This window comes from Ammospiza caudacuta, chromosome 3, assembly GCF_027887145.1.
Source record: "Ammospiza caudacuta isolate bAmmCau1 chromosome 3, bAmmCau1.pri, whole genome shotgun sequence".
Lineage (NCBI taxonomy): Eukaryota > Metazoa > Chordata > Aves > Passeriformes > Passerellidae > Ammospiza > Ammospiza caudacuta.
Genome location: NC_080595.1, coordinates 37533842 through 37546306, shown reverse-complemented (window position 1 = coordinate 37546306; position 12465 = coordinate 37533842). Strand labels below are relative to the sequence as shown.

Sequence of the window (12465 nt, the reverse complement as noted above, 5' to 3'; positions counted from 1 at the left end):
TTATCCTCTTTCAAAACAATCTGCTGAGACTGCTAGTCTTTCATGCCATTTTACACCACAGAAATATAATTAGCATCAGCATAACTATAATTTCTTATTGTCTATGTAAGTTGATTATGCTGCTTCATAATATTGTGATTAATGAAGGTCCCTATCAAAGCAAACTTTCAACTTAAGAAAACACAAACCAGGGTGTGTTAAATCACAACTGTACTAGAAAATTCTGTCAATGCTAAGGTATATTAACTGTCCTGCAGACACAGGTTTGATAATCTCTAATATTCTGAAAGAGCCATTAATTAAACATACAGGTTTTAACAGCACTGAAAATGAAGCTAAACATCGAGGTGCCTGCCTATACCAGAGCTCTACATGTGGCACTAACAGACACATCTGTAAACACACATTGTAAGGTAGTTTCAAAACAAAAAAAGTAAGGATGCCTTACTTAACATGGCCTGCTATGCTACAGGATGTAGGACTGGCTACAGGATGCTGTCATGCCAAAAACCTGAATTGCTTCAAATTCAATTAGAAATAAATGGAAAAATGCTACTTGGAGGTAGATGTTGCTTCCCAGTCAGGAGATCCTTGAGCTGTGAATCACTGGAAGTTGGAAGGTATCATTATATGCTCTCCCTCACAAATTTGCTATTAAGCCCTGAGCTACAGTGATGTTTGACCAAGTACAACTGTGCTTATCTTATTAAGAATGACTAAGAAAATCAGGATGACACTACTCAGAATAATAAAGAAATAAAAAGATCAAATTTGATTTAAGGAACTATGTTAACAGTTATTGGATAAAAGACTTCAGAAACATCACTTTCAAGATAAATAAAGCAAATTATTGCATAACATGCATAGACTACGATGCCAATATTAAAATATCCCAACTAATGCTGTTTAAACCCACACATATATAACAGTAACTAAATTAGGCTCAAGTAACAGAGACCTTAACCACACATTAGCTTTGTTAAGCTCTAAGTTTTATCCTGCACTAATAATCTGGTTGCATTTCTTCAATAACTGTCATAGCATAACACTTTTTCCAATTAGAAGAGGCTATATTCTTTTAGTCTATTTATGTCTCAGATTTTCTTGAGATAGGAGAATTTTACAAAGTGTTTTCAAGCTAAAAAAAAACCCACACAAAGAGAAAATACACTTTCAGCAATAAAACTGGGCTAATTGGAAACGTTTTACTCACAATATTGAGCAACACATATCCTGAGCAAAGAAATCCATCCTGGAACTTACCTGATTGTTTTGACAGCTTCCTCATCTTTGTCTGCATCAAGATCAGATGGATCCATAAAAAAGATTTTGTCCTCTGGAGGAGAGGGCTCTTCAGCATCATCTAGAACTCTACTACCATCACTGTTCATTTCACTGCTATCAACTTCCATCGGCATATCCAAGTCCTGCCCTGGGCTAGCAGGTTCTGGAAACAACACAAGTCAGACATTATTTCACACATACAACTAAAAAAAAATAAATAGAATCCTCCAAAACTCAACTTTGTTTTTTTTAGTTAACACTTATGTAAAAAAAAATTACAATCACAATATACAAAATCTTCACACACTTGCTGTAAGATGCAGAGTATGCTAATGAACATTATCAATTTCATTTTGCTAAATGCCAAGGCAAGAGAGACCCAACTAAACACAAACCATTCTGAAAGAAACAGAGTGAAAAGCTTAAAGTCTACACCTAAATCTCATTAAGTAATTCTGTTCCACAAGTAATCAGGACAAAGTAACCTTTCAATGGCTAGAGATGACCCAGAGAATTATTCCTGTGCAAATGAAATTCTCCATTAACAGCAACCCAGCTCTGCTCTCCCTGGTCTTGTAGTCCATAATAAGAAAAGTAAGAAAGAAAAGGGGAGTTGTGCAATCGCAGGAAAAGAGAAAAGCAGAACAGATCTTATTCACCTGTGATTTTTTGTAGGAAGAAATTTAGTGTTTTCAAAAGCTGTACAACTTGTACTGTGGAAAACTAAGAATTAAGACATAAAAATATGTCTTGTAATATGTCTGTAGCCTTTTTATGGTTGTTTTTTTGTTTGTTTGTTGGCTTGTGGTTTTTGAGTTTGCTTTTTACCTGGGGTGAGTTCAATTAAGAATGGAAGAAAGAACAAAAAATAAATTGCTCTTTATGTCTTCAAAAGAATTACATGAAACCATAGTTCACAAACTCTGTGGCCTTTAGCACCTTAGCATCACAAGGGCAGTAAAACCAGGCTGCATCAACAGCACGTTGCACATTGCTGTTCACAGCCACCAACCTCAAGATCCAGGAAAGAGCCTGGGAGCTGGAGAAGGTTAGCATGAATGGATGGGATCTATGTGCAATGGCAACAGACCCTAGCACAGCTGTTGCCCAAGCCTCTGAATCAAGTTGTACTGTTTGATGCAATCTGCTCCACATCACCAATTTTGTTTCACTAAAAACTGTGTGACAAGGCAACAGAGCCACAGAATGGCTGAAGTTGGAGGAGATTTTTAAAGGTCACCTGGTCCAACAACCCCCTGAGTTCATTTCTCCCATCTGTTGAAGTCCTCAGGATAGCAGCACAAACCCTCTGTCATATCAGCCAGTGCTCCCAGTCACCTACAAAGCTGCTGAGGGTACACTGCCCCATCAAGATCATTAATGAAGATGTTAAATAGGACTGGACCCTTTAATGGCCCCTGGGGTACACCATGAGTTATTTGCCATTGATAATCACTCTCTAGGCCCCCCATTCAATCAGTTTTTAATCCCTATCTGCTCATCTACCTCATATTTCATCAGTTTTACACTGGTTTAAAACTTACAAAAATACTCTAAACATTCTTCCACAAAGTCTTCTGCACATTCCTCTTTCAATTCTGCAATGACTACGCAGAAAACAGTCCTACTTCATTGAGGTTTCCAGAAATTAGGGTGCAGTTCTTTCTTTTGGTTTGGCTTGGGGTTTTTCTTCTTTCTCTTTTATCTCAAACACCTCAGCTAACTCTGGCCAGTAAGATATGAGAAAGTCATACAAAAATTCCACGTCTTCAGATATTAACATGCTAAAGAATGTATTTCATGGTGAAAAATGAGCAGACCAATCACAATAGATCTTCAAATTTTGTACATTGGGGTGGCTTCCAGATTTTTCATTTTCATTAAGCAGTCCCAACAAAAGCATAGTGAACTTGTCAAGACTGACTGAAGTAAAATTTAAGTCACCAGAGTGTAAGTTTTACAGGGAATCTTTTTCATTTTAACTCAAAAAACTGGCAAGATAAATAAAAATATGTCAAATATTCAGAGATGAGAGAACTAAATAATAAGGTATTTAGTTTTCAGCCACAAAAGATCTCTCACTATTGGAAAGATGTTTCTCATCTTACCTCCATTGAAAACAACCTCTCCAAGACAGTCTCGAGGTACTTTAGGTGCACAGCGTTTGTGACAGTTGAATCTGCAATCTAAAACATCAGATAAATAAGCCCCTGATATCAGAACCTGACTCCCACCCAGACACTAGCATTTATCATTCACTCCTTCCAACTCTAACTTCAGTTCAGATTCATATATTTGCATGTAGCTGAAGACGGCACCAATGAGGTCACCTCCAGGAGGAAATTAGCAATCTTGTCCTTATGTCACATGTTGATTTGTCCCACCACTATTTATTATGTCAGTACTTCCCCTTCCAGTACAAAATGGCTTGCTACTTCTGTAGCTTCTTCTGCAGCTATTTTTTCCCTCATGATGTAACTTCTCCCATTCTTTCATTTGTTCCACATCCTTTTTTCCATTGCTATATGATTTAACTGTCTCATCTCTAACATTTTTCCCCACCAGCCAACTAAGACTTGCAGCCATCAGAGTCTGATCACACAACATCTATGATCACACAACTACATCAGAGCAAATATGTTCTGCAGTAAATCCTGAAGTCTGGTTCCCCTCTCATTCAGGTTACAGATTTGCCTGACTCCTCAGGCTCCATTTCTTGCTGACACAGGGCAGACAGAATAACATTATGCCCGGATTTGGCCTGACACAGGATGGAATCTCAGCTGGACGTGTGCCATTGCTGCACCCGAGGTATCAATGAAGCCCACTGAACCAAGTCCAGCACACAACATTACTGGTATGAACGGGAATTTCCTTTATTAGTCACATCCCTGTGATTTTCAACTCCATCAATACCATGAATTTCAAAACTCCCTACTGCCCCCACAATTGTTTTCATATTGGTAGTTTAACTTCTTTTTGCTATTCAAAACAAGCTCAATGTGTTTTTCTTTTAAGCCCAGACAAGAGAAAAACCATTATCTCTCCATTTTTGGCAGAGGAGCCAAATTTTGCAGCAGAATACAATATTACTCAGCCTCTGAGTGCCTAAAAAGATGCTTCCTAGGAGGCCCATTAACAGTATTTTACAGCCATGGCTTCAGTTCATATTATGAAATACAATTACTTCACTACTTTAAAGAAGGCTGGAAGAAACAGAGACATTTCAAATCCTGTCATGAAACTAGAAGACTGAATCTATCCTAAAAAATTAAACTATATTCAGAAACATTCCTGGGTACTGCCATGCAATTCTCTAGTCTAGTAAATAGCTACAAACATCCCCTAGCAAGCTTTTGGCCCACAGCATTAGCATAATCTCAAACAGTTCCAAGGTCTAGCTCATAAACCAGAGCATCCTATGAAATTGCTCCAGACAGTCTGCACAAGAGCCACCCAGGCTGGGATGCTAAGAAAATTTGTTCATGAACACGGTCATTCTGTCCCAGCTGACCTCAGTGTCCGGGAATGTTTCTGGGCACATTTAATTTATTACCACAAACACAGCCTTAGCATCTCAAACATCATCCTCAGAGCCCAAATAGCAATGAATTAAATCAAGAAATCCAGGGCTCTTACGGGTAATCAGAAACATAAAACTACTAGAAGACCCCCAAGCTTTGTGAATGTGCACAAGAAAGTTGGTGGGAAACCTTAAGAATCTGTAAGAAAAGTCAGTATGAAAAAATTTGAACTGCTTGATATCAGTTCCTGATATATCAAAAATAAGTATAGGATCCTATTGCATAAATGGAGGCCTACAAAGACACTTATTTCTGTCCTGCACATATACATGGCATTTCTCTAGGCTCATTTTCCATGCATAAATGCTTACAACATGCATACAAATAATATTTTTATCCAGTGCCATTCAATTCCCTGAAACTGATGTGGTAGCCCCATTTGTTCAGCTGGATACAGTCATATGCTGTATATGGCCAGCAGCATCTGTATGTTAAAACCACAAGGCATCTTTTTCAGGCTTCATTATTTCTGTATCATGTGTATCCAAGAGACACACTGACTGGAAAAAATATCAAAACCAGTTCAGGATGCAGACTTCAAACGGACTACAAAGACAGCAAATAACAACAGAAATGAAAAATAAAACTACTTCCTTACTCACATGAGACAGCACTATTACCAGTCAAAAAAAAAAAGGTTAACACAGCTGTAAACTTACAATAGTTTCTCTCCTCTAATAAAGCAAACTGAAAATGTATTAAGTGACCTCTATCAAAAAGCTGACCTTCGATACTCCTGTTTGACAAATTCACATGAGAGAAATGGAAACTCCTTTCCATATTAATGTTTATGATTCATTACTAGACTTTTGTTTCCTGCAACAAAGCCAACAGATCTGCACTAACTAGTAATAAAAAGCCAGAAGGAGATCACATTAGTTACACCCTAGGAACCATATGGAAGGGTCTGAGAACTGAAGCCATGCATGTTAACATTTGCTACATAAAAACCATGCAAGTTCAGCACAGGCACCTATCTCCAAAAGGTAATAATCAGTATCCTGTACTAAAATACAATGAAAACTCACAGATTCCTTAGTGATCGGTCTAGAATACAGATATTGAAAAAAGGAAGCATTTCCCATTTTTATTAATTCATAATTATCCTCCTAGAATTACAGTGTTTTCAATCTACACAATTAAATCTTATTTTTCAGAAAAATGTACAATGCACAGCTTACAACAATGAAAATGAGGGCTGCTGTGATCTTCTGAAAATTATGCAATTTTTCAAAACTTACATGTTTGCAGTATACAGTCATCAAACAGTTTTAAATACAAGACCTTTACTGAAATGTACTGCTGCAGCAGCAAATGCAAGGTTTACCTTTACACTGCATTCCTTGGCGAAAGAGGCCCTTCAGCAGCCGTTTGCAGTACTGGCAGATGGTGGGACGAGTGTAAGAGTGAACAGCAAAGGTGTGTGGGACCTTCACTCTGCACAGCACCATCTTATCCATCCAGATGGGGCGGCCACTCCAAGAGGGAATCCTCTTACTAGGCTCTGGGCAGCAACGCTGCAATAAAGAAGGAATACATCATTTGCACCAGAACAGCTCTACTGCCATGACTGCTTTGAAAAGTCACAGCAGTCAGGTGAACTGGAAAAAGGCAAAAACTGCACCCATTTTTAAAAAGGGCAGAATGGGCAACCCTCAGAACCACTGACCTTTCAGGCTTCCCTCTGTATCTGGGAAGATCACAGAGATCCTACTAGAAGCTATGCTAAAGCACATGAAGGGAGGAAGTGATTTGGGACAGCCAGCAGCCTTCCATGATGGAGTGACTCCATCCCAGTGGACAATAAAAGGGCTATAGGTGTCATTTATCTGGAATTCTGTAAAGCCTTTGACACAGTCACCACAACATCCTTCACTCTAAAGTGGAGAGATGGATTCAATGGGCAGACCTTTAGAAGAATAAGGAATTGACTAAATGGTCACATCCAGAGGGGAGTGGTCAATGTCTCAGCGTCCTGACAGACATCAGTGACAAGTGGCGTCCCTCAGAGCTGATACTGGGACCACAGCTATTAAATGTCTTCATCAATGACAGACAGTGGGAGTGAGTGCACCCTCAGCATGTTTGTGGATGCCACCCAGCTGGCACACTGGAGGGATGTGATGCCATCCAGCTGGACCTGGATAAGCTTGAGAAGTGGGTCCATGTGAAACTTCTGCGGCTCAACAAGGCCAAGTGCTGGCACTGCGCCTGAGTTGGGTCACCCCCTGTATCAACACAGGCTGGGGGCTGGTGTCAGCCCTGTTGGGAAGGACTTGGGGGTCCTGGTGGATGAAAAAAATGTCAGTGGGGCTGTAAGGGAGGTGTTGGCTCCAAAAGGGACCAGACAAGAAAGCAACCTGGCCAAAAGCTTTAAGAGGACATTCTGGTATTGTAAAACAAAACCATGAAAATACCAGATGGAAAAGTCTTACAGAAAGCAGGAAGTTATGTATGAACCTTTATTTCCACAGAAGATAAAATGCTAGAAATTCACTCACAACATTCATTTTTTGAGCAACCTGACAAGGTGCATACAGCACATACAAGCCTCCATATAGAAGGTAAAACAGAAAGCACTGGAGGCAGGCAGACCAAATTGCAATCACTACCTCAAGCTATTAGTTTTTAGAAGCAAGGTATAGCATGCTGGATAGCTTACTAAATTAGGCAAAACTGCTTAGAAAATTAAAAAATTACTTAGAAAATAAACCCCCTCAAAAAAAATTTTTGAAATTAAGTTAAAAGAAAAACTTCAATTAAAACAGAAGAAGCATTGAGTAAAATTAAGAGGTATCAAAAAAGTACTAAACATGCACACAGAAATCATAAAGTTAAATTATGTGATAAATGCTTACAATTCTATGTTCACTGAGTGAATCTTACCAGTAGTCATAAACATCAAAATAAATATTTTTCATTACTCAAGACTAAGCTTTCATAGCCTCTAGCTAAAAAAAATAATGTTCTTGAAGTAGACTATATGATTTGTAATTTAAATTGTGGTAAGAATAGTTATAGTGTAAAGCAACAGATTACTAGAAAAGCCTAAGGCACAAACAAATGGATCTAATCCTTGCCTCTCCTGCCTCATGATCCCAATATAGTTGGGATATACTTGATAATTGATATTTGTTATGTAATTGATAACCTCTCAGCAATCATCACAACAAGGAACTACTATGGATGTCTGTTTTTACTGTAAGCCTTTCATCTCATACACCCTCCTAGATAGGGTTTGGGGTTTTTTGGATTAACTCTGTGAAAAGCTTAACAGCAGATTGGGAACACTCTTCCCCAGTATAAAAGCTTACAATTTGTACTGCATTGGCCAAGAAACTAATCTATGCTGATACAATAATTACAGAACTAATCTGTATTACTAGAAGCCAAAGTTCTCAGGATTTCATATAACCATGAGTGAAAGGCCAATAACAAATTTATTTCCTGTTGTATCTCTCACAGTAATAATAAGCACTAAGTGTCAAAGTCTAAGAATCACTGTATTTTAAAATTCACTAAAACTGATCATAATGGTTAAGTTTGACTCCCACATACTCATCATGAGCCACTTAAAACACTATCTAGTTCTTCAGAGGTTAAAGAATTTAAACCAGAAATTGTTTCTTCTTTCACATTACATACTTCTTCAGAGGCAGAGGATGTGTGTTCAGCTTGTGCTGGCCTTGGAACTGAAAGCCCTGCTCCTGGCAAAGACACATTAGACAGGCGCCTCTTCCTCACTCCACTGCAGTTGTTCGGAATCTTGAAGGCACATCGCTTATGGTAGTTTAACCCACAACCTGGAAGAGGAGTTTGTTTATTCAAAAAACCTCCCAACATTCAAAGAAAAAAAAAACCACAGTACTAATATTTTGATAAACGAGTTTTAAAAAGATGACCCAGGACAATGGCAAAGGCAGAAATAGATTGTTGTGTCAAATTCTCAGATTTATTGTTCTTGATGTGATTCACAAAAACAGCTTTTTCTCCAGTAAGCCCAGTTCTAGTAACAAGGTCTAACACTTGGAAGCAGCTGATCTCCCAGCACCAAGAGGCTTTCATCACTCCCTCACTTTGGAGCACAAGAAGCAAGAAGAATTCAGTGAGAAGGCAGTGTTAGTACCTGACAGCAGGCTGCAGAGTGCTCCACAGCCAGCTGGATGAAAGCCATAAGGAAAGGGATTCCCCTTTGGGAGTCTCTCCAAACTACGTGTTCCTTGTGGAAAGAACACAAGGTTGTAAGCTAGCTATTTTATTCAGAGTGGGAAACAACATTTCTTAAGTCATTAGCCCAAGGTCATGCATTAGCCCAAGTTTGCATTAATGCCAAGATCAGAACTTCAGTTTTCCAATGCACAAACCCTTCCAGGTAGGAAATACTGTATTTATCACTTAGTAACATACCAAACACAATACAACTTCTTCTTCCTCATCTCATATAGATATACACACACAAACACACTACATATCACAGACTGACTTACCCTCACATTTTAATCCTTGTCGTACCAAACCCCAAAGCATCTCTCCGCAGTAGTCACAAAAAGTAGGAGCCTTGTAGGAATGCACATAAAGTGCATGAGGACGGATCTGGAAATCTTCAACTGTAGCCAAAGCTTTAAAAAAATTGCAGTAAGTTATAACTCTTGTCACAGGATCAACAAGGATTTATGGAAAGAATATGTTTTTTAAAAGGCTAATTTAAAGAATGCTTACAAGATATTTAGAAATCAGCATTTTACAGTATGTCATTTAAATATGCATTCAGGAGACTACATAGTTCTCAATAAACATTTTTATTGAGGAAAAATATCCCCTGAACTCTGTAGGCTAATGTTCCCAACTAATCAAAAGTATGAATCACTCGGTTGAAAACTTCACTAAGTTGAAGGCAGGTAGAACAAGCTTTGCTAAAAGCAACAGTAAATGTTTTAAAGAACAATTTAATTTTCAAGCTGTTCTGTAACCTACAAAATTTTCAAAAAAAGACAGTTCTAAAAATAGATTTTTATCTTCTAAAGTACTTCTGTAGTAAAAGCTTATTAGATTCAACTCAGTGTATCAAAAAAGAACTGTGGATAAAGTTTCCACAGAACACTGAAATATTATTTTCCCTAAATAAGTGTAGATATATTTCAATTTCTTTTGTTTTGTATCTTTGAGGGAAAGAAAAAAAAAAAAAAAAAGGTATTTTACATCAAGATTGCCTTGTCCTGATGGCTACTGGTTTTTTACCAGATACATACTAACACTCCCTATTCAGATCTTATTTTTAAAATCCTACTGAAAGAGATTTACATATCTTCAAAATGCCCCAGTTTCGGGTGGTCTGTCTGTCTGTAAGGAAACTGTCAGAGACTGCCAAGAGTCACACAACAAATTTTCCAAATATGCTATTCATCAGAAGCAATGAAAAGTTCAAAATAAGATGATCAATTACTGAACAGTTCAGACATGCCCTGAAATACTCAGCCTTACTTACAGCTATCAAATTCATACTTTATTGACCAAGCTTACAAATCTAAGCTCATGACAGTCAAGAGGTCTCTCCTAATATATAGTCTCAGTTTGTCACTTTATCCTCAAGGACTTGAAAAACTGCTCAACACTAGTCCAGCTTTTACTTGTAGTTTAACTACAGCTGACTTTTGATTGAATTTGATGAAGTATTGATCAAACACATACAATGACAACCAGGGCTGGGGTTATTTTGTCCTCATTATTGGTTAATAACCACCACTCTAAGGACTATAATGTTCAAAGAAACCATTTTTAAGAACTACAATAACCTGTAAGAGCCTGTTTTTATAGGTATGATTCAGCAACAACATTTATATGAAGTCTTATGACAGCATAAGCCATCAATAGCAAAAACTACAGAACAAAAAGACAGATATAAGCAAAAGAAAACCCACAACTTGGAAGAACAAATTCTGAATCCTACCTGCATTTCACCTTAAACAATCACAAAAATGAAAAACTGGTATTATTATACTTATAAATTCTCATTTGTATAATTCAGATTTATTTTTAATAATAAACCTGAAGAAGATTAAAACAGAACAATGAAAAATAACAAAACTGAGTGCTGAAGCATCAGAGACACTTGGACTTTCTCAGAAACCTCTACCCCAAAGTATATTGCCTAAAGTGAAAAAGCTCAAGGCAGACATGAAAATAATGCTCCATGAAGTCCTAATTTCTTTTAATCTACTGAACAAAGAGTTGTTCCACTGCTACAATAATACCTACCAGAGAGTACAACCTCAACAAGATCTCCCTCATGTATCTCTTCTGCTGATGTAATTCGTTGCAAAATATTATCTGAGTTCAGGTCATGGCGGAACAGGAGAATTTTGTCATACATGCCAAAGAAACCACACTCTGGGAACTGCAATAGAAATCAAACTCTAAATTAATACATGCTCTTTGATAATCCTATACATCAATGTTTTTAATAACAGCTACAGAACTCAAGAGTTGTAAATGTGTCATGACAACAAAATAAATCTGCCTATTTTTGAGGAAACAAAGCATTTTCTGAAAATTTCTAATTTTTTTTCTTTTTTAACCTGAAAAAAAGAAGTGTTAAAGTTTTTGTTTATTGGAGTTTTTAATCTCTCAGACCAGCATAATCAGTCTGGCACATAAAAGCCAATGCAGACTTTTAACTTGGATACCACCACCTATAATCCTCACAGGTATTCTGGTCAGGCAGGTATTTAGCTCGAGCCACTCCAGCAGCACCTGCTGCACTTTTCTTGAGCAGCAAGCCAGTTAAGAAGCTCCATACCATTGTTCTACAACAGTTTAGATCAACAGATATGAGTAATCCTGAGTAATATGCTGCAGAGGAGCATATGCTCAGCAGGCAAGTTGGACTCTATGACCTCCAGTGATCCCTTCTAACATTACTCATTTTCGGTGATTCTGTGAAAAGAAAAACTCAAATCCTCACAAGGACAGGAAAAAAATCCATACAGGAAACAGATACGCTAAATAACATGCCACTTTTCCATGATACATCACTGAAAAAAAGCTTTCTCATTCTGTATTTTCCCTACTCATTGAAAGCTTTCTCATTTTTTGTTTTCCTTATCTTCAAAACACTGTTAAGCATGAGTAAAACTTCTTAAAATGAAAACTTGTTAAAATGAAAAGCTTAAAAGTAAACAGTTCATGGGGAAACGAGGAGGAACAGACCCTGGAGAGGAATGAGCAGCATTCAAGCAGCTCCTTTGACCTTTTGGTTTAAACTAGAATTCAAACGTGAGGTGGGAACACACACGCAGATCAAAACAGGAAAAGTGTGGGAAAAAATATGGAAAAGCTCAGAAGATACTTTTAATTAATGAGGAAACAAGTTAGTAATCTATGTGTTGCACAGTCAATAGTATCTAAACTGCATGAAGCTTGTGGTATATTAATTGTAATTAACTAAGATTTGTTCTACCAAATCAAATACATAATGAAGGTATCATATCTATTGTGCCCATTGTTTTCACACTTTCTTCTCATTCAGAGAAAAAAATAATGTCTTCTTTACAGCAGCAATTTTATCTGAAATACCAAGTTAGTCTTCTCTGTTTTGGTG

General features: G+C 37.5%; 1 protein-coding gene across 1 annotated transcript in view; it reads right to left on the bottom strand.

Moving 5' to 3' along the window:
• PRKD3 (protein kinase D3) overlaps positions 1-12465 on the bottom strand; it is a 43533-nt gene that overhangs the window by 18823 nt on the left and 12245 nt on the right. The window contains exons 3-8 of the mRNA XM_058800724.1: positions 11124-11262; positions 9356-9487; positions 8514-8671; positions 6196-6385; positions 3393-3470; positions 1264-1447 (exon numbers count right to left, since the gene is read on the bottom strand). Coding sequence (XP_058656707.1) covers positions 1264-1447; positions 3393-3470; positions 6196-6385; positions 8514-8671; positions 9356-9487; positions 11124-11262 — 881 coding nt within the window. The remainder of the gene's footprint in view (positions 1-1263; positions 1448-3392; positions 3471-6195; positions 6386-8513; positions 8672-9355; positions 9488-11123; positions 11263-12465) is intronic.